Source organism: Anopheles funestus, chromosome 3RL, assembly GCF_943734845.2.
Source record: "Anopheles funestus chromosome 3RL, idAnoFuneDA-416_04, whole genome shotgun sequence".
Taxonomy (NCBI): Eukaryota; Metazoa; Arthropoda; class Insecta; order Diptera; family Culicidae; genus Anopheles; species Anopheles funestus.
This window is the reverse complement of record NC_064599.1, coordinates 15,641,520-15,663,772: the sequence shown is the minus strand read 5'-3', so window position 1 is coordinate 15,663,772 and position 22,253 is coordinate 15,641,520. Positions and strand designations below refer to the sequence as shown.

General features: G+C 42.4%; 2 protein-coding genes across 4 annotated transcripts; one reads left to right on the top strand and one right to left on the bottom strand.

The window, feature by feature from the left end:
* Window positions 1-200: 200 nt before the first annotated feature.
* Window positions 201-22,057, bottom strand: LOC125768566 (sensory neuron membrane protein 2). Of its 3 annotated transcripts, none has more exons than XM_049436415.1 (10): window positions 21,864-22,057; window positions 20,489-20,919; window positions 10,529-10,686; window positions 10,316-10,463; window positions 9,553-9,687; window positions 7,180-7,434; window positions 6,882-7,111; window positions 6,571-6,770; window positions 1,105-1,223; window positions 201-1,018 (listed from the first exon to the last, which is right to left on the bottom strand). In XM_049436415.1, exons 2-10 carry the CDS (start codon window positions 20,597-20,599, stop codon window positions 641-643), a joined length of 1,734 nt encoding a protein of 577 aa, XP_049292372.1. In that variant the 5' UTR covers window positions 20,600-20,919; window positions 21,864-22,057; the 3' UTR covers window positions 201-640. The 3 variants fall into 3 exon arrangements, with proteins under 3 accessions (XP_049292372.1, XP_049292373.1, XP_049292374.1); XM_049436416.1 differs by having other exon boundaries at window positions 21,915-22,057; XM_049436417.1 differs by lacking the exon at window positions 9,553-9,687 and having other exon boundaries at window positions 21,864-22,056.
* LOC125768564 (uncharacterized) lies at window positions 1,960-6,466 on the top strand. The gene has a single exon (XM_049436411.1). The coding sequence runs from the start codon at window positions 2,079-2,081 to the stop codon at window positions 4,941-4,943; it is 2,865 nt and encodes a 954-aa protein (XP_049292368.1). The 5' UTR covers window positions 1,960-2,078; the 3' UTR covers window positions 4,944-6,466.
* Window positions 22,058-22,253: the final 196 nt, after the last annotated feature.

Sequence of the window (22,253 nt, the reverse complement as noted above, 5' to 3'; positions counted from 1 at the left end):
TAAAATGGGTTGGCAACTGTCAGCCAAACGTCTGATTTGCTGTCGTTCGTCAAACGTCGGACGTCAAACTCATTTTAAATAATTGTTTTACAAAATCCGTTGGATGCTTCTCTATGGAATAAACTCATTTTTTATTGTTAAAATGAAAACAATATAATTCTCATGGATCGTTTGCTAAAAACTGAAAAACATACGCATCGTTTCATGGCTTTGTTTTTATTGAAAAAAGTTTATTTTTTATTCTTTGCTTACTACAATGTACTTACGATAAATCACATTCATTAGAAGAAAACAGAAAACAATAATCGTACGCAAAACGTAAGCAAAAACGACGGTAGCTATTTCAAAACACGACTGTTACCTAAAGCACATACACCCGTTCGATAAATTGGACGGCATCGGTTTCTGACTCAGTTTTGGGTGGAAGCGCGCGATTTGTTTCACATGCAACACATTACGCTCACGCACGCGTACATTACTCCTCATTCATACACATTCCATTCATCCTGTAGGCTGGTTCCCCTACACACGTGCAACGCATCTCATTGGCACCTTAAAATGTTGATCGCTAGTAGCACCACTAGTTGTGTGTGTGTGGTGCTAGCATTCATCAGTCCAGGCTTAGCATCGTCAGCGAAGGTCATTTGTTTCGGTCGCTGGTAACACCCGTCGCCATTGATAGGCTGGCCGCACTCGTCGTGGCCGTTACGGCAGGACTAACCGTTCGGCTATCATTGCCCCGGCACCGTTTGACGAAGTATACGATTGGCATCAGAACGGCCAGCAGCAGGCCAACAGCTATCAGTGCCCACTGCACAATGTCTAGCAGGCTGAGCACTTTCATAAGACTGTCATCGATCAGCTTCACCATGTCCTCGTTCAGTGCGATACCTTCGTCGATCCAGATGACCGGAAACAGTGTCGGCTGTAACCGATCGGTCAGCTTGATGGCGTCGATCCGCCGCAGGAACATATTGAACTGTACCCTTTTCCCACCGGTCAAGGGTGTCCCGGTGTACTGCGAATCAAAGAGCAAACATCGTAAATGTCGTAGAATAGATGTGTCTTCTGTGGTTTTATTAGAGACTCCCATCGATTGCTTACCGGTTCCACGTCCACGAAGATCTGGTGCCGTTCCGGCTCAGGGTCCATGCCGTCAATCAGTGCTGTATATTCCTCGTCTACACCCAGCATATGAGGAAGCGTCAGTACCACCGGTGCATCTAGCAATGAAAAGTAAGAGCCATAAAACAGTCAATTAATCACTCACGCCTATATGTTCATCGATTGGAGAGTTGGATGGAGACAAGCGACGAACTACGACGTCATTTGCATCGCAATAGGTGAAGCAAAAATATTACTGACACATTGCTCATCGGCCAGTAAAACGATAGTGATGAAAGCATTCTGAAGATAAACCATAAAATCCTTGCTGGGATCCATATCTGCCTCAAGGCATTTGTTACCACTGTTCATCTTAATTAACACTCTTAATCGGTGACGTGATGATCATCCGATAACCAAGTGTTACTAATGACGCCAATAAAACCGTTATAGCTGTGCCTGTGCCTCATGAATGAGTAGATAGAAATCGTGACCAAAAAAACCTCTTCAAAGAACCGCAAAAGAAAAAAAACCAAACACCTACGATCATATGTTGGCTTGGTGCTAGTCGATTAATGGATTATAGCACCTCTCACGATCGCTTTGCAAAAAAAAAACGTTCAGTTCTTCCAAAAATACAATACTCAAACTAATCCAAAACTTGCTGACAGGCGTCACGCGGACTGTCTCCATCGTTGAGGGTAGTTTGAAGCCGCCTGCGCGTGAAAGAGATACATTTTGCCCCTTCTCGGGGCAACTTGCACGGATGGTGCTTTGCTCTCCACGTCCGAGCGAGAAGATGCGTTCGTTCTTGCTCAACCCAAGATCAACGGGCAAAGCAGCAAGCTTCCCAGCTCGTGCGCAGCCACATCGCGTGTTAGTTTATGCTGCGCAACCGGTTAACTAGCAAGCAGAACGGGCACCTCGCGCCGGTAAAGTAATGTTCGTATTGCGAGTGTTGTGTGCGCTTTAGGATGGTACGTGCGGTGATCCTGTCCGTAGTGATCGTCGTGCTGATCGTGAGAAGTGCTCCCGCTGGTGAGGCGCATCGACTCTGGACGCGGTGTGAAGTGGCACGTGAGCTAGCGCTTAAGCACGTCCCGGAAGAGCAGATCGGTGATTGGTTGTGCATCGCCGAGCAGGGTTCGGCTTACAATGGGTCGGCAGTTAATCTGAGGTTCAAGCATTTCGGTGGCAGTGGATATTATGGGCTGTTCCAGATTATCGATCGTTACGCGTGCGCAAAGTATGGTTCGATCTGTGGCTTATCCTCGTGCGATGATCTGCTCGACGATGAGCTGGACGATGATATTGAGTGCATGCTCAAGATACACGCGGCGTACGTCCGAGAGCTGGGTGATGGATTTGCTGCGTGGCCGATCTACAAAACTGCCTGCCGTGCGGAAGAAAGTGACATCGGGCCAAGGTCGGTGAGATTGAGAGTTCCTTTTGATGATTGTCTTGACGAGGAGGTCGTACGAGTACAGGCGTACTTTAAGCGTAAGCGTGCGAAGGCGAAAAAAGCGAACCTTGTGCTGGCCCCATCGGGCAAGGTGTATGAACGATGCGAACTGGCGACGGAGTTGCGTGATCGACATCGAATGCCGGTAGAACAGATAGCAACTTGGGTGTGCATCGCGTACCACGAGAGTCGCTTCAATACGTCAGCGGAAGGTCGTCTAAACGCGGACGGGAGTGGTGATCATGGGTTGTTTCAAATCAGTGACATTTACTGGTGCTCTACGGATGCGAATCGGCCGGGCAAAGCGTGCCGTGTCACGTGTGCCGCAATGAGGGACAACGACATTACGGACGACGTGCGATGCGTGCGGATGATTTACGACGAGCATCAACGAATTTCGGGCAATGGGTTTAACGCCTGGACGGTGTACAAGCCGTACTGTGAGGGTAGAGAAGCTAGCTTCATGCACAACTGCTTTGACGAAGCAGGTGGACATCAGGACCAATATCCGACCACACCGAATAAACCACGGCCAGGAATTGTGGCTCCAACCGTACCTACGCTTCCTGCAAAGAAGTTACCGACGGCAGACATTGGTAAGGTGTACGATCGTTGTGAGCTGGCAAACGATTTGCTGCACAAATTCCACATGCCAAAGGAACAAGTGGCAACGTGGGTGTGCATCGCGTATCACGAGAGTCGCTTCAACACTTCGGCCGAAGGTCGTCTCAATGCGGATGGGAGTGGTGATCATGGACTGTTCCAAATCAGTGACATCTACTGGTGTTCTCCACCCGGCAATGGATGGGCATGTGGAGTTAGTTGTGATGCTCTGAAGGATTCCGACATTACAGACGATGTGCGGTGTGTGCGTACGATCTTTGATGAACATCAGCGATTGTCCGGAGATGGGTTTAACGCCTGGTCCGTCTACAAACCTTACTGCCAGGGACGTTCGAGTTCGTTTGTGCGAGGTTGCTTTGGAGAAGAAGACGACTCCCAGCACCCGGTAACCGTCCCAAGGCCTGCCATTACAGCTCCAACAAGTGCACCACGTCCTCGCTCCTCGCCGGGCAAGGTGTTTGATCGGTGTGAACTCGCTCGGGAGCTTCATCTCCGGCAGGGTGTCGCGCTGGAACAAACCGCTAACTGGGTGTGCATTGCAAAGTATCAATCAAACTTCAACACGTCTGCGATCGGTTACGGACCGGAGGGTGTCCAGTATCATGGGATGTTCCAGCTGAGCGATGAATTTTGGTGCTCTCCACCCGGCAGAGGATGGGTTTGTGGGATCACCTGTGAGCAGCTGCGAGACGGTGACCTCACAGATGATCTAGCATGCATGCGACACATCTACGAGGAACATCAGCGCATTTCCGGCGACGGGTACAATGCATGGGCCGTATATCAACCGTACTGCAAGGGTAAAAGTGCCACCGTGCTTGATGGGTGCTTCGAGGAAGGTGAAAATGCGATCGTTCCCACGCCACCGACAACTCGTCGTCCGGTATCGCCGCCGAAAAATTTCCCTCGCGGAAAGGTGTACGGACGGTGCGAGCTGGCACAGGAATTGTACTACAAGCATGGATTGCCGTACGATCAGATCGCCACCTGGGTTTGTATTGCTCATCGCGAGTCTAACTACAATGTGTCGGCGATCGGACGCTTGAATGCGGATGGAAGCGAAGATCACGGTCTGTTCCAAATCAGCGATATCTATTGGTGTTCGCCGCCGGGGAAGGGATGGGTATGCGGACTGTTCTGCTCCGATCTGGAGGATAACGATCTAACGGATGACGTCGAGTGTATGAAGACGACCTACGAGGAGCACACACGGCTGTCGGGCGATGGATTCAATGCTTGGGCTGTCTATCGGCCGTACTGTAAGGGACGTTCCGAGCATTACATCAATGGGTGCTTCGAGCAGACGAGTATCGAGCCGACAACGATCACGACGGTTCCTACCACCACGAGAACGCGCACGACAAGGTCACGGGCAAGTACAACAAAGTTGCCTCGATGGAGTACTACGATCCCTACCACTCGATCGACCACCGCTAGGGCGAAGACTAGCAGTCTACGGCAGACGGAAAGAATTCCAACTTCAACGAACCCACCGACCACTCGGTCCACAACAAGTTTGTACGAGTTTTATCTAAACAACTTCGGACGTCGTCCGGCCATCACTACTGCCATGCCGGTGTATACGTTCAAACCGTTTGCCTCCCGGCAACGTGCAACGAACACTGCCACCGAACGTCCAACGACTGCAGCGATCACATTAACCACCACGCAACTGCCACCTGTCACGACGGTCGTCGCCGACCGTACCACGACAAGGTTTAGTGACTTTAACCGTTGGTTCCAGGCCGGATAGGTCGCGTGAGTCTGGTAGGAAATTGTAACCTTAAGTGAAACGGCGAAACAACTGACCAACGGTGACCTTTACAGAAGCAAAAATAGTTCTTCAAATCGCCAAATCCGAACGCTTTTGGATGTTCAAAAATAAATCCCCAAATGATTCATTCCCTTCGAAAAAACAAACCTTACTGATTACTTCGAAAAAACTTCGGGCCAGTTCCGTTTCACATTTTGTGACTTATTTGCATAAGTTGGCACCTGTCTGCGGGTGACTGTCGGTAAACTTTGATGATCGAAATGCTCACCGTAATATGATGCGGCAGCAAATTCCCCATGTATGGGCAGGATAAAACAACAAACTGGTCGTTTATGTGATGTGCATTAATTTATAGCTAAAAAAAGAATGATTTTCACAGAAGCCTGCAACCCATCGTGTACTGTATGCAATGTATCATTTTAATCAAGATCTTAACAAAGTTTCGGAATTTGTAGGAAGGAACGGCGACAACAAAAATCAGTAGTAGACATTGACAAACGAAGATTCATTCTTCATCGTATCGGATTAAAAATGTACCTTTTGCCATTTACAAGCGCGCGCGTTCGTCTTCGATCGCTCATTTAAGTTTCTTCATCTCGTGTTTACACAGAACGTCAAACAAACAACCAACCAATGGTTTGATAAACAATGGCACATTTTCGCCTGCTGTTAAGATGACGATCGCCCGCCCGCCTTGGGTCATGCCTTTTCAGCCGCATCGCATGCCTTTTAATGGCGCATCGGAGGCGGTGTGAGAAAATGGGAAACCAAACAGTCCGATTAGTCAGCTCGCCCCGGTGGGGTATATTTCCCTCACACATACGGTGCGTGAAGCTATCGGTTTGATCAAACTAAACCTATGATCTTATACACACGCGAAACGATCGCGATACAACTTAATTTGTTGCAAATGCTGGTGAAAGGGTGTGTCTAATAATGTTCTATCGTCTCAGTGCCGATAACGTTATCCGTTGGACTGATTGCTAAAAATTTCAACGCCATAAAACCATCACAATCCCTTCCCAATGACGATGCTTCGTGACTAAGCCCGTTTTATCACACGTTCATCCATCAAACAGGTCTCCCCTTTAGAACGCGTTACAATCAACCAATAGCACTGCAGCGAGTAAAAATAGATGCAGTCCAATTGAACCTGTTCCACGGGTTCAGTACGCATAAAATTAAATGCGTTTTTTTCCATTGCCTTTATAGTGCCTACGCACACGGCAAAAGAACGGTGTAGAAGTACAAAATGTTCTCACACCCTAAAGCACTTGAAAATGCTGTAAATTAGTTTGTTATCGTGTTTTGCTCGTTGACGTCGTTGTTTTAGTGGAGTGGATAAGCAAAAGATTTGATGATTGCTGTTACATTCACCACCGGCACGTAATAGCTTTATCGCAGCTTCAATTGAGACAATAATCATATTTTATCGCATATTATCGACGTTTGTGTGTTGCATGCATCACACGAGTAATAAATTGAAACTTTTTGTATTAAAATGGAGTAGAAAATTAATGAGATTGCGTTGCAATAACCATAATTCATAGCTGCATTGAGTCTTTCATGAACTTTAAATTCCACTAAACTAAACAACTTCACTTACCGAAACAGTTGGAAAGATCGAGTGCTCCCTTGTAGAGACAACCATTGCTTTTAACGATCGACTTCGGGATCTTGTTTACACAGTAACACTCGTTACCATACTCGGGTCCAATTTCATGCAGGAAGTTTCCGTCGATCTCGTACCGTAGTGCCGGGATGCCTTCGTACGATGATGATCCGGTAAGTTTAATGTCAACCGTGCTGTGTGGAGAGAAGCAAAAAGGAATAACAAGATAGTTTGTTACGAGGATTGCATACATTCAGGGTCTTCGGACAAAAAGCTTTAGAGCAACTAATTAGAATTACACTTACCGGCAGATATCTGTGCTGAAGATCGTCATCCTTTCAATACCGGTACGGAACGGTGGATAGCCTGAACCATCCGTACCCCTGATTTTGTTACAAGCCGAAGGTAATCCACTACTGCGATTGTTCCACACATCCAGCGTTGTACGACCATTCCACAGTTCAATCATTTGCGTCCTGGAGGGATCCTTGATCCCTGTGTTGATCGTGAACATTCCATCGTCGGTCATGTTTTTCTGCAAAACGTCACATTCCGATCATTATTGCTTTGAAGTTATGTTCAATTTGCACTCGAAATACTTACATGGCTAAAGAACGAAAACCGCAAGCTTCCGTCCGGCATGGTGCGTATAGTTTTGGTGTTCCGTTTCTCAATCTCCTTACAGATCGCCTTCGCAATGCCGATCACATTCACGCAAAATGGTACACCATCGAACAGGAACTGTTTTGGGGTCGTCCGCAGGAACATCGTATCCGGCCGGCCAAAGATACGGTTCAGCTCGGCATTGATCAATCGCAAGCTGTCGTACGTTTCGTCTTCAGCAATTTGTAGTATGGACTGTCGTGTACCACCCCCGACAAAAAAACGCGAAAGTGCATCGTTGGCACAGATTCGATTTGAGAAAGTTTGCAATCGAATCGCGTTCAGGCAGTAGAAAGCATCGTCCGATTGAGTGCGTTTTTTGTGGTGATAATTTTATTTTTGCATTGTGATAATACGTTGTTTGTCCCCCGACATGGGCGGTTGAAGCGTACGGGAGACAAAAAGTGAATAAAAAAACAAAATTACCGAATAATAAATGGAGATGAAATGGAAAACCGAAAGAAAAAAAAATAATACGATAAATGATGAGTGTGAGACGATGATGGTAACACATGATCAATGTTATGCTTGCTCCGTGATCGTGATTTTTCACACAAAATTACGGGTTTTTTTTGCTTTTTTTTGTTGTTAGTCACTCTGGTTAGTTCTGTGATGAGATATTTATCCGGTTAGTGAATTTATTAACTAAAATTAATTAGCTAAAACGCATCTAAAAGGATGGATGGCTCGGTGGTGGAAAGGGGTGAGGATCATGTCAAAAATTTACTCGTACACTGGTGAATGTCATGACGAACCTGAGGTCGTGAGGTACAGACGACCAAAGAAACGAGCAGTCCAGATGAAACCATTTGTTTGTGCAATACGATATCTAGGTCATACGAGGATTAGAAAGTGAGGATTTACATTAACATTCTGGTTGTGATGTCTGTGCACTGTATTGCGTTTCAAGCAACAAAGAACTTCAATGCCCCTTCTGTGAGAACAGGTGACGAACCCCCACACTTTTGGGACAAAAAGGTTCGATTTCAAACTTTGCCGTTACGTTCTTCGTATTTGTGTTGCGTTGTTTGTTCAGTCACATAAACGGCTTCCGGAACGGTTTCATGTGCTCCGTACTAAACAATCTCGCAAAGGCTATGCGCCTTAGCTGAAGAAGAGTTTTTGTTTGTTTTATCGTTTGATTAAAGATCCCCCACTTCGAGCGATACATTTCCGACGCGACATCATGATCATCATCGTCATCGTGCTCGTTTTGAAAAATGATTGTAAAACTATCGACGGCTTCCACTCTGCACATATGTGTACGGTTCGTGGTCGGTTCTGTCGGCGTCGCGTTGTGTGCAGGGTGGCGTTTGTGTGAAATCTGATGAGCTGGTTCACCAGTTCGGATGGCATTGGTACAGGCCGATGAGTTTGCGAACGGTGGGCAATGTTATTATGAACTTACGGGAAAGGATGGGAAGGATGGATGCGATGGTAGGTATGCCAACCACTATACCGATGGGAGCGAAAGGAGATTATACTGGTCCAGGGAATGAAAATGAAATACCGACGCTGGTGTAGGAGACGTCGGACAAGACCAGATCCAAACACCATTAGTCCACCACCACGAACCGTTTTGATGGATTATGCACACAAATCAGGAAGCCACACAAATACACACTCAGTAGCAACAAAACAGGGGGCAACAATTTGTAGACCCAATACAAAAAACAGCAACACACAACATACTACACAGAAGCCAGAGATTGAGCCAGCAAAAGCCAACAACAAGCATGCGTGCCATAATGCCGCAAATGTTCGCCAAGTAGTAGTGGTGGCCACAAGAATGTACGAAGGGTAGCATTTTAATGAACGAGCAAAACGAGAATGAAGGGAAAAAGATGAAAAACCAAACTCCAGAAACTGTGCACCGACACAAAAAAAAATGATAGGATGACTTAAATAAATTGGTAACACACTAGTCGATCCCACCAAGGACGTGTTAAAGTGCACTGATTTCGTCCCAAAAACTCCGAACCCAGTATACAGTGCGCACCGAAAAAAGGAAAATCACACATAAAGTACGTGCGATAGATTAATAACAAATCAGTATTTAGAGATCAGTACATGCGGGCAGAATGAAAAAAAAAAACTACAAAAACCGAATGAAGTAAGAGGAAAGATAATCACAAAATAACCGAAAACAAAAATAATAAATTCGTATGATACGATGCATGAGCGTGTATGATCAGCATAATGATGGCACGGTGACAGTTTGAGGAAGAAACTGTTCGCCAAGCAAGCGCAGATTCGAGTAAAACAAATACGAGAACGAAAAGAAAAAAAAATATACTAAGGGTAGACATTTACTTGGATCGGCGTGGTGCGCTCGATGATCCGTTTAATGACTCTAACGACGGGAATTTTTTCGAGTGTATTATTCACGTCCGATCGAAAATTGGTGATCGTTTCCTTTGCTTGGTTATCGATTATTTGTAAAATGCTCTGAAAACAGAAGAGAGACACAAATTCAGAAGAAGATAGAAGGGCAGATAGAGAGAGAGTGATAAAATAGAGAGTAAAGTACGAAAAATAAAAGAAAAACAAAACAATAGAAAACAATACAAATGAAAAGATAAGTGATCGCGTTTTGTAAAGAGATGAATAGGTAGCAGTTAAGATAATAATCTTTTAATGGTGTTTTTTTTTGTTTCAGATTCCGTTCGATTAAATAGTGCCATTTTGGTGCACGAATTGCATCATTTACATGCACCTTTCGATCGCATGCAGTTCACAAAGTGTACGAGTGTAGCCATTTTCTTTTTTTTGTTGTTGTTGAAGGGAGTAAAGGATAAGGATTATTATTTCCGTAGTCGTTCCGTTGATTACTTCACTCTTGCGTTCGGGTGTGTGCGTGTGTTTTGGGGTGTTTGTAAGTGTGTCCGTAGTGTTTGGTTAGTATGTAGTGGGAATAAAACTGTACAATTTATGAAAGTCTGGTTCATTTATGGGGACTTATTTTTAGTGATTTAGTGATCAGCACTGTTCACAACAATATCTTTCAAAATAACGGGAATAGGATGGGACTTTTTTTTCTCCAAAGCTAGAAACCTTTTCGGTGCATTTTACTTACGTTCATGTGCATGTTCAGCACAGTAAGATCATCATTTTCCGTTAGTGGATAGGATGATTCGGGATCGAAGACATACATCTGTTGCTGACTGTAATGTACCTTGGAACGATCCCTGCTAAACCGTATATTATCCTTCTGACGGTATTGGCTAAAAGCGGTTCCCCGGACTCGTTAATATCCATTCATTGTCGTACGATTACTTTTACTACTTACAAATAAACGTATGGTCCAACTTCAACCACCTTCGGTCGCCGTCCTTGCATAACTTCGTACGGATTGGTGACGTTAAATATGTACACCTTAAAATCTAACGGTTGGGGCAGTGCCTCCCATCGCTTGTATTGATCCGTTCCTTGCCGTAGCTCTGTGGCCTGAAAGAAAACGTTGAAAATAAAAGTGAAAAGTAAGAAAATATATTACAAGGCCAAGGATATTTATACGAAAAGTTACACGTCCTTGACGTATAATCGGATTTTGGGTGTAAAAATGTCCGCTCAGTACACTTAACGATATGCCACCACCCCCTTTAACAGAACCCTGACCGCATTTCGAAGAAAGAAAATGTTGCTTGTTCGTGACATGGAACAATTAAATGGTTTTCCCTTTTCATGACCTTTATCAGTGCCGCGTCATCAGGACGATTGCGTTCATCGATTTGATTGCTCACTCTCGTTCACAATTACACTCGAATCGTATGATTACTACATGTGGCGGCCGATGTATTATGATTGAAACGGTAGAAACATCGCCAGTAATGCTTTTGTATACTTTGCCAGTGCATTGCGTGACGTATCTTAGGCTAGCATCTGATCTGGTCATTGAGCGCGATGCGTGCTTTATTGAATGTAGATAAAACAAATGTTATAACCGTAGAACTATTGATGATGGACAGTACAAACATTATGGAAAATGTAAAAAATGTTTTAAAAAATCTATAGCAATTAACTAAAGTTAGTAAAATGTAATAAAAAAACGCCATTTTCCATTTAAAAAGTTAAGTAAAATGTATTTTGCATTCGTTTGAGACCGCTAACACCGAAGCTACCTTTTTCCGTTGATCACTGTACGTGTTCAGTGGATTGCATACCTTTAGGCGCTTTATTCATGCAGGGTTTGGCTAGAGGTTTCACCTGTACGTGTTAATCAATAATATTCCATCACCGATTGTTGACCATCGTGAATTGATTGAATTATTTATTAACAAAACATGAAAACACTTACGATAAAGGAATCGGATCCTTATCAATAGCTATGGAAGGGTGCATAATAATTGCGTTTGTTTGGTCCGTCTGGTCGTTCAATAAACCACGCAAGATAATTAGTGTTGGTTCTGTTTGCAGCGAAAGCCGCTACTTATTGTGTAATGTTTAGTGAATAGATAATGTAAATATTTACTTCATAATATAATATTTAATAGGATAGAGTTCAATAATGCTCTTTGAAAAGATAATGAAGCAGAGTAGAATAATATAGTAAGAAGTAGATATTTCTTGGGCTTTTAATAAACATTTCAAAGTTCTGAAGCTACTGTTACCACAAATAATATTATGCCCAACAGTACAGATCGTATACATCAGTTTCACTTTCGAATGCACAAGCCAAAATTGTATTTTTCAAGGACGAAGGAAATATTCATTTCTACCAAAAAAAGAAACAACTTTCCATTCTGTGAGCTTCTAGCTTCTCCTGGTAAAGAAAGTGGGTCACGTAAAAGAGACAGTCACCAGTATCGAATGCATCTTTCAATCCGAAAGAAGAATTGTAAATGAATTGTGTTGCTTCTATTAAATATTGTGGAAAAAGTTTTAACAAAACTCTTTTCACCTGTGGAACCTCTTTTTGTAGAGTTTACCTGTGTAACGCGGTTTGTTTATTTATTTGCACAATATTCACTTTAAGGCTGAGAAAGAGTCATAGTACGAGCGATTGGATGTAGTACGGGATATTGCGAAGTCGATGACGATGACAACCCGAACCACCATTAATCGCTAGACTGTAAAAGACGGAAGACCGTATTGCACAGTCCGTATTTACCTAAACACACCTTTCGAATGAAGAGATGTAATATTGTGCAATTCTACCATGTCTGCCGTAAGCAACGACGATTTCCTTCCGTTTTAACAGCATCTTCTGTTGAAAAAAAACCCTCAACCGTTTCGTTCGATAGATTGAACCAGTCTTTAGGCTGATCGGAACTAATTGCTCGTCGAGTGAGAGTTTACCTGTTGGTGTTTGAAGTGCAAGTCGAAAGGAAAGTGAATTATCTACAGGTTGCGAGAAAATTGACCACTTTTCCCATTCACCACACGTCGATAGGGTGAACCGGATAGTGCAACGACTTCGTGACGGATTTTACTGAACAAACTGCTCCCGGAATTGAGTCATCTAACTGAAGGAGAAACAGAGCCCGGCAGAAATCTCTGCTTGAAGTAGGAATCAGCTGGTGGCTACATGTCCGTTGTGTATGTTAGAAAGTTTTACAATTTCTACTCACACCAGATTTCCGGTCGGTGGAAAAATTTGTGGCTCTGTAATATTCAAATGATGTCGTTCGAAGAGGTACAAACCTGTCCGTTTCTTACCAAGGCCACAGACAATAATCTTTCCTTTTTTGGGGAAATAAAAACTTGTCCCCATAGCTCAAAAGTGATAATCTGTCATATAATGCGTGACATGGAGTTAAAAGTAAACTAGATATTCAATCAATCAAGCGGCGTAATGTAACCAACGATTGAATAAAGATAGAAGCAACGATGTGAAAAATTGTCACACGAAACGGTTCAAAGTTGCGTTGGTGTTAAATTTCAAGACAATCAGAAAAAAATGCATTATACAACCGACAGCTTATTTAACAAACAAAAACGATCCGCATTCGATGATTTTGATCGTGCACATGGATATCGTAAATGTGTTTGCGTAATCATCTGTACCTGAGCTAAATGACGTTTAAAACATTCCCTTTATTTTCCCAGAACGATCGTTCGGTTCCTGTGAGGTAAATATATTTATTGTAATTGGTGTGAGAACAAATGCATGTTCTTATTGAACAATTAAGATGAGTAATACGCTTCTCATGCGATTCACATTAAAGCGTAAATTAAAACAATTAGACTGTGGAATAATTATTTCTATTTTTGAATTTGTTTTTAGTTAAAAATGTATAAAATAAATAAGGAAAAAATCTGTTAAATGATAATATTTATTTATATATTTTTTTACTGCCGCTTTAATCATGCTTTTCACACTACAATGAAAAAAATCCTCCAACAGATGGGTGGTCTAACCAGTTTAGCTTTTTAGCATACGAAATGATAATCACACATCATCACCAATAAGAAGCTAGAAAGCCATCCTACTTCTCCGAATTCGAAAAAGGCGTGATAAAAATTAGTGAGCAACAATTTCACCAAATAAAAAAAAGAACGTTGTGTGAATTTTATTTACCTTTTGTATTCAAATGATTGAGTATTGACATATTTACCGTTCTGTGTTCGAAAGCGTCATAAACCCAACAAACCAAACCGACCTCTGACAATCCCCAAAAAGACAATATTAATGATAATGATGATCGTTTACTTAGGCGTGATGAGACGCACGCAGCAAATGCAACAAACGAGCATTAAGTGGACTTGCCCACCAGCAGCAAGTGTCGTCGTTCGATTCACCTTGACGGAAGCCGGGCGGTGTGGTTCGGATTTCGGATTTTTTAGCCACCGTCACCGATGTTGCCCCGATAGCGGGCGCAATGCAAGCGCATTGTGAAAGAAAACACAAAACCCTATTGATATTCCTCGTTGGTGAAAACGGTCAAGGTTGTGGAAGGTATGGAACGCTTTCGCCTTCGCATAGACGATACACCGCCAATCGGTCCAATAACGCACACGTCGCCATCGATCGGCGCATGTTTTGCTACGAGCTGGCTGGAATCCTGTTGCAGACGGTTAAATGGTGGATCGTTTTGAAGAAAAAAAAGAGGTCGAGTGGCAAACGAAATTATATGCGCTGTAAATAAGAAAAAAAGCTTCCTTGGTGTATTGAAAACAATTGACCTACCACGCCGGCTACCGGACGTGGAAAATAACACATAAAACCGGTAAGCTGGCATACAATTGTGCAAGCTCAGCTAGTTTTTACACCGGTTCAGGGGTGGTTTTGGTACCTTTTTCAAACGTACGACACACAAGTATGATGCCGTTTGTGTAGGAAGACATCAAAGTGGCCCGTTTGATGCTTTTTAAAAAAAATTGTGAGTAATCGTTTTCATTTGGCCACTCGAGAAAAAAAAAAACATAACTTCGATGGAGTTGTGCATTTCTTATGAAATGCGTTTAAATAAAGAAGAAACATTAAAATGATACAACAAATGGATGCAAATGATATTTTAATAGTCAATTGTAATGATTTGTATACTTCGAAGCGGGTCGTTCTATGGCACACAATGGGAAAACATTGCTTTGCCCACAGTACTGGTCAGATCAGATGAGCAATAAAAATACACCAACAATAGATTCACAGGACTGTCAGATTTGTGGCTGCTAGTGATGATGATGATGATGATCGTGTCGTTTAGGCACGCAGGAGATTGTACACAATGATTATGTTACGATTGCTTCAATACCCGGGCAGCAACACAAATTATGGGATATGTTTGATGTTGGGAAAAAAATTGTACAAAAAAGTGTTTAAAAACTGAAGTGCGAAATATAACAAACATTCACGAACAAATAGAAAATATATTGGTGAGAAGAAGAATGTGGAGACTGCTCGTAAGATCAATCAGTCACTAGATTGATGTGAACGTCAACTATGCTTGATCGTCACTCTTAGAGTTCATGCACAAGCTGTAAACCGTCAAATTAGCATGAAATTATGCAACAGTCCAATGAACGATCTTGATTTTGTTTTTTTTTCTACTTTTCAGTCTGCAGAAACTCCCCACTAGACGATAGTGAACTTTCAATTTTTTCAATGCAACAACCAGTAGAGTCAAATCACCACAACATTCCTGGCATGCGTGGACAGGTTTGTATGCTTTATGCAGGTGCAGCAAACAACGCAAACATCATTATCCATGCAAATGTTGCACTGAACGAACAACTTTTCCTTTCCTTTTTTGTCGCGCAAACATCGATCATCGTTGGTGCGCTAGGTGGTAAAAAAGCTGCAGCAAATAGGATTTTGAGTTTAATACTAGCATCAAAAGAAATCTACATTTGATATTAAACTTCTACATTGTCTAGAATTTCAGTGTGAGCAGGGTTCGTGTCTTAATATCAAACGCACGTGAAACGCATTGAAGTCTTTTGTTTCTTATTCGCTGCGGCGGGCAATTTACTCATCAAATATTGTTTTTTTCTAACTAAAAAACTCATTTGAACATTAAATAAAAGTAAAAATGCAATAAACTATCTCAAAACTATACTTCACCAGTAAATTACAGCTTTAATTAGCATAAAATACACATTCAAAGAGAAGATAAATAACACCACACAAAAGCAATAACATCCGTGTGATATCCGCATTACTTAAGGCGTGCAATTCCATTCCCAATCGTTCGATCTAGCGCCGTTGTGTGGATGCTTCTTCGATAACCCATATGCTAGATCGCTCCCTCGATCAAGGGCACCTTTGTTCGGGTGTAGATAGCGGGATCATTCAATTGACCACTCCCAGCAAACAGGAAAAAGTAACTTCCGACGCAGTAGATATAACAGCTAAACAGAAAAAATGGGTAGAAAGAAAACCTCACGTCTGTTTGTAAATTATGAACTTGGTGCGAGTGTAGTTTTGTTTAGCGGTTTGGAGAAAATTTGCTTCAACAAAATTCATTGTACGGCGTGTGGTACGTCCGCGAGGTGAATGTACGCTTTGGGTAAACAAAGCAGGAAAAAGCAGAGCATCATTTTTGGGGCAAATCGCCGGGAACATTGTGTTTAGGGGATTTGTTTAAAAGGGTGGTGATCAGGTTTTTGGTTATATTAATTTTTTTTTGGAAAAATTCCAGCTCAAGCGAAATTCGAAAGGTGGAGCAATATTAATCGATCATGTAGATAGTTGTTCGAAAAAAAAATATGCTAATGATCGATCGAGGCAAATTTTTAGGTCAAACAGTTCTCTTTACAGTTGCAAGATATGTATCAGAAGTAGCACCCGAATAAGTTAATCTAATATTTTATAATTTATGTTTTTCACAAGCACCGAAGAAGAAACGATCAAGAAACGATTTGTAGACAAGGAAATAGTTTCGCTCAAAATGCACACCTCATGGCAAGGGAAAAACCTTCCCCATCCTTCCGCCATACGGAAGATTCCATTCCACAGAAGGTTACGTTTTTTGAGGCCACAACGTGCTCAGAGGAGTTTCCAAGTTTTTAATTAGTGTCATTTATTAGAGCACTCTAGGATTACGCACGCGTCACACAACAACTACCACAAAACCTTGAGCACTTAGTGTCACATTTCGTGTGTGGCGACGTTCTTTCTACGTCTACAAACAGCACACGACAAAGCACCGGAGCCGTGTGTATCGTAGTGCATTACTTTGCCTTAGAATAGAAAAAGAAAACGGGTCATGATCTTGAACCGTATGTGTGCCATCGCGTAGGAGGTAATCTGCATTGCAAAGACCTCCTCCAATCGGATACGATCTTGAACTTCATACGTCAGGGCTCGTGTGTTGGCAGTGTTGAATCAATCACATTGTCTCACCGTTTGTATGATGAAAATACAAAAAAAAAATGAATTGTATGTTGTCAACACCATGCTTTGGTGACGTTTAATTTATTTGCCTCACCATAAGAAACTATTTGTCAGGAATATATTTGAAGATTTTTTTTGACAGGAGGAAGTACGCTATCAGGGAAATATCTCTTCTAACAATGCGCTACCTTGATCATGTGATTTTTTGTTATTGTTTTGTGTTCTACTGTGGCAGTTAAAGATCGTCTTACCATTATTACTCACAGAGGCGTGTGTCTCAGTAAGTGTGACTCAGTAGGGAATCATCAGCTTCAAGGGGATAATAGAATAGTCAGGGTGTTGGAAGATGTAATTGCAGCGCAGTAATTAAATATGACTCTAACCCTCAATACGAACTGCTGACCCTGACTGTTGCACGATGACGGATGTTAGTTTTGGACGCATTTCTTCTTCCTTCTAAAGACACACACACGTAGAACAACTGATTGATTGTACAGATTGAAGTTCGAGGTTTGAGGTTAAAGTTCGGCAATGATTAGAAACGTTCACTTTTCCAGGGAATAAAAGCACCCTGTGTCAGTGACGTCAGCACAGTCCAGGAAGAGAATAAATAACAAGAATATATTAAACTCGAGTGTTTACCGATCTGTTGGTTGATCATTACACGGCTAAGTTCTTCCTGTAGCACCGATAATGTCGTACAAAAATTCCCTCACTGGAACTGGGAAATGTGTTAAATATTCCCTGACGCATTTCAACTTCCATATGGATAGGAGTGTGTTTGTTCTGTTCATAATTTCCAGTTAACACTTGCTATCGGTTGAAGCTAAGGTGTGTAAGCAAGCAGTAAGGCAACGTTTTGGGACAGCTTTGAGTAAATAATGCCACAATGTAAGTTTGCTCACGATCGTTTTATGAATTTAGAAGGTATAACACCTCAACAGTGACTCACAGAAAGTAATATTTAAAATTGTTTAGCATTTATCCACAGTCAGTCGTGAAAGTTCGTTAACAAATGTAGAAAATAGATGCTTTTATAAAAAAAAGAATTGTTTAAAGTTGCAATTTTTTTAAAATAAATCTTATTTTTTTCTCTTTTATTTCGTCTAAAATCAACTCCGATTGTTAAACATAACTAATTGTATTATTTAATAATAATCGGCCTGTTAGCTGTTGGACACTGTATTGAAACCAATTCGTTTAACGAAATCAGTCATTTGTGCATGCAAAATTTGACTTTTTATTTTATGATTTCGTTGAGGCTCGCCTGTGCCTTAAAACCCAAGATATTCGTAATCTATTACGCATAGTCTGTAGGAGGAAAAAACCCCCTCGACATAATTCCTACCAAAAAAAACCATCTCTTACTTCCTCCCGTATTATATGAACTCGAGCGTAGAAAATTGCGCTTCCCTCCATTTAGCCTTTGCATCGTCTCGATTCACGATTTGATCGCCGATTTGATTCGCAACCGCAACCACGTCAAGTCAATAATTGAATATTGACCGTGCGCCATCGGAACGGGGTGGCTATCGTTACGCAATCACCACTTCTGTGGCTGCCCACACAGGAGAAGCTTTTTTGAGATCTCGTCCCAAAAGTGTACACCGTTCGAGTGGAGATGCTTCGTGTTTCACCCGTCATCGGGTTTTGTGGTGGATAACAGACGATGACAACAAAAAAAAAGGCAAGGGGATTTGTTTAAACAAAAAAAAAGGGAGACCCTCCTCTGGGGAGGAACATACGGACTAGCTTTACGAGATTTTTTTTTCTTGTTTTAGCTAGTTGCTTTGAGAGACTTGACGCAGGTTGATGACGATGATGGTGCTGAGCTTAAATATCACGATGATATTTGAAATATCTTAACCAACCTTACCGGGTGAACCAGTTCTTCTTCGACCGATTGTTTCGAGGAGCTTGCGTTGTTATGTAAACGTACGCGGCTACTATCCGAAAGGCATGGATCGAACGTGATCGGACCATTAGCAAGATGTACCGTGCATGTGAAGTGGAATCTTCCAAAAATGCAGCTGACCGGTTAAAAAGCACCAGCATGTGCCATATCGTTCGTACCGTTAGCTGCGATCTTCGTTATTAATGATCGTTTCGATGTGATGTTAATGAACCGTGTCGTGTTATTTTCCCAAAACCCTGCACAAACTAGAAGATCGTATCAGTAGTAATAGGGGATGGGGGCAAAAAAAACTCACACACATACTGAATGTCACCTGTGCGTGGAGGGAACTCGCGGAGGGACAAACACAAGGTTCGTACCGGAAATGTGAGCCCTGCAGCGTGGAAAAATGGAAAAATAGTAACGCATGTGTATCTGATGCTCGGCTGATACCAGAGTGGCTCGACAAGGTCAAACCGGCAAAGCTAACGGGGGCCTTCATCGTGAAGCGGGGAGGAAAATGTTTATCACACGCACACGACCATCCAAGAGCAGGAAGCCGAGAACGTGTCCCCGGGGCAAGGTAATGGTCACCCTGTTTCGGGGTGCTTATTCGGTTAGCCGCGTTTAGTGGCGGGTGGGCGAATTATTAGATGACCTACAGAATGGCTTTTTTTTTCGCTGCTCCATTTTCATGCGATCCCTCGTAACGTGCCTTGCCTTGCATGATAAAGTTCTATTTATGCAATTATTTGCTAACGAAAGCAAAAAACGATCTCTAACCAAACAAATACAACGCGTTGTTGATTTAGAATTAGAACAGCAAATTGTATTTTCCTTTATTTATTTTGGATGGTGATTTTTTGGTAATTTTTAATACAAACATTTTAAGAACCGGCGCAACTTGGCAGTTATCCAATACCAAAATCTACAAAAATCATGAAAAAGGATATTTCTTAACGATTAAATTATAAACCTTTTCAAAGGAAAAATCGACATGATTGTCGATAAAGTTTTGTTTTGTCACATGTCTGGTTTTAAAAATAAATGCCAAAAAGGGGTGAATATTACCTAATGTCCCAGTGAAGAAGTAGAGAAGAATATGAATAGATTAATTTTATTTGATTTTGCTGTTTAATATCATTCAAACTGCCATACAAAATATTCCAGAGAGTGAATGAATTGGAATGCAAATTAGCATTCAAACACCGTCGGAAACCTTTGCCAAAGGGGCCAAGTAAGTAGGACACTAAAAATTCAGGAATTTCGATAATCAGATAAAATGAATATGAAAGCAATTCAGCTAGATATGGTTATTAAAAAGTCATTAATCGTTTTTTGGAGATTTTCTTTTTTATCTCTATTTTTGTAATTTTTGTAACATCATATAAATATTTTTTTAAATTATAATTTTACCAAGAAAATATATTTAAATATATGTACTTTTCGTATTATACAAGGAGGAAACAAGACGCAACAATTTGGCTTAAAAGTTTGGCCTTGGAATTCCTTTATCTCTTCTTGACCAATGTCTAATTCCAATGGATCTTATAACATTCTTCACACACACCGTGACTTACCTCTATCACTTTCTCATGTACGGCACGAGGAAAAACGACCCAACCGAGCAGGGCGCCGGATACGGCCATCATCACACCGATGCCGGCCCAGATCAGAGTGCATTGCACCATCTTGGAGGATCTCCGCGTTGGCCCCGTGACACCGTTCACTGCACCCGCGAAACAACACCGCAACCGAGGCAAAAACACACGCACACACTATCACCCGCGATCGTGCAAACTCTTTCTTATTTTCTCGCACGAATCACTCGCTCGATCGACTTATAATCTCCGCCTGGTGGCGAAGGCGTCGAATGGACGGTTTTGTTGATTTACCCCTTGCAGTCACTTGCAGTTTGCCCTTCCCCACACGTATACACTTCAGCTGTACCACCGTTCAGGTGTTGGACTCCATTGGCTTTGCAAAACGTATGGTAGACACTTTCAAAACACTTTGAACGATCACGTGCACCGAGAGAGCAGGACGATCGAGGGGACAACAATTACCGCAGGCAGATTTGAGACGATTGAAGAGATGTGAAAAGAAAAAATAGACAAGAAGCAAAATAAGCTTAAGTTTTGATAGGGACTGTGTATAGCATAGAGGGAGGCCAATAAACAGCCACTAGGAGTGGGTTAAAAAACTGAAATGGAATCTTTATTATCATCCTACTAAAGCAAAACGTTCACTAGGTAAAGGTTACGTTATGACCAAATGCCGCATTAAGGACCTTCAGGGAATTAGACGACTTGCACTTGTAATCGAAATAGTAAGCTTATGATGCCACAGTCCGAGTATACTTAAAGCTTTATTTGATGCCACATCTCCTTATGTCAGACGATGTTTTCCAGCACAGAAGAAATCAACCCTCACAAATCGCATGAAACGAATTGGCCGGATGTTGTGCGGTTAGTCGTTTTACATTCTCAACTTCACTTCGGAGCTAGTTTGATTATTATTTTTGCTCACTCTTGCTTTCAATCAGACCTTGGCTGGGCAACCTCGGAATCGTTACAGAAATGGTCAGCATGTTCGAAACGGTGTGCTGCGTAGGGAATAGTAGATGCAGTCGAAACTCTCCGATAAATTATTCGCTTGCACATTTCCTCATTTCCACGGTGGCGCTTCCATCGAGGACACCACGGTTCGCACATTGGAAGAGATATAAATAGAGAGAGAGAGAGGGAGAGATACACACACATGCACTATTTTCCTTTCACCGATCACCGCTCGCTCGAAACATGGATTGCGGATTGTTAGCGCCTAATGAATGTGCTGCATGCCATTTCGAATTAACCCAACAATCCTAGTAGCTGATGTAGTCGATTAATAACTGTCAAGTTGGAAGGATTTACACAGTAGCAACTGTCACTGGACTAGGGGAAGAAATCTCACCACAATAGCAAAAACCCCACGTTTCACGACTTTTATTCCTTAAACAATCACCAGTTGCGGGCAACGGCGAAGGAACCTAACAAAAAAACAGGTACGTATAAAGCCTCCGCTAGACCTGCGGTGCAACGGTTTTAGGTCAGTCGCGGTTCGCGTCTGTTGAGAAACTGACAGCTCGAGCCACAGCGCACGTTTGTGTGGATCGAAAAAATGCGGTTCGGCTCCTTCAATCATGGTCGCTCCACCGTCCGTATCCACCATTACCACCACCGCCATTATTCAGTCGCGTCCGTTCGCGGGCGATACGTCATAGTGCTCTGGCAACGACGTGTTGTTAGTTCATCGCAAAACCAAAACAAGAAAAAAGCGCTGACAACGGACCGGTGTCGACGG

What these genes read in the sequence shown, in the direction of transcription:
- LOC125768564 (XM_049436411.1), top strand. Translation starts at nt 2,079, where the DNA reads ATGGTACGTGCGGTGATCCTGTCCGTAGTGATCGTCGTGCTGATCGTG.
- LOC125768566 (XM_049436415.1), bottom strand. Translation starts at nt 20,599, where the DNA reads ATGGTGCAATGCACTCTGATCTGGGCCGGCATCGGTGTGATGATGGCC. An exon ending in TGCTGAACATGCACATGAAC is followed by an intron (nt 9,688 to 10,315) that starts GTAAGTAAAATG and finishes TTCTGTTTTCAG; the next exon opens with AGCATTTTACAAATAATCGA. An exon ending in GGTTTTCGTTCTTTAGCCAT is followed by an intron (nt 7,112 to 7,179) that starts GTAAGTATTTCG and finishes GACGTTTTGCAG; the next exon opens with AAAAACATGACCGACGATGG.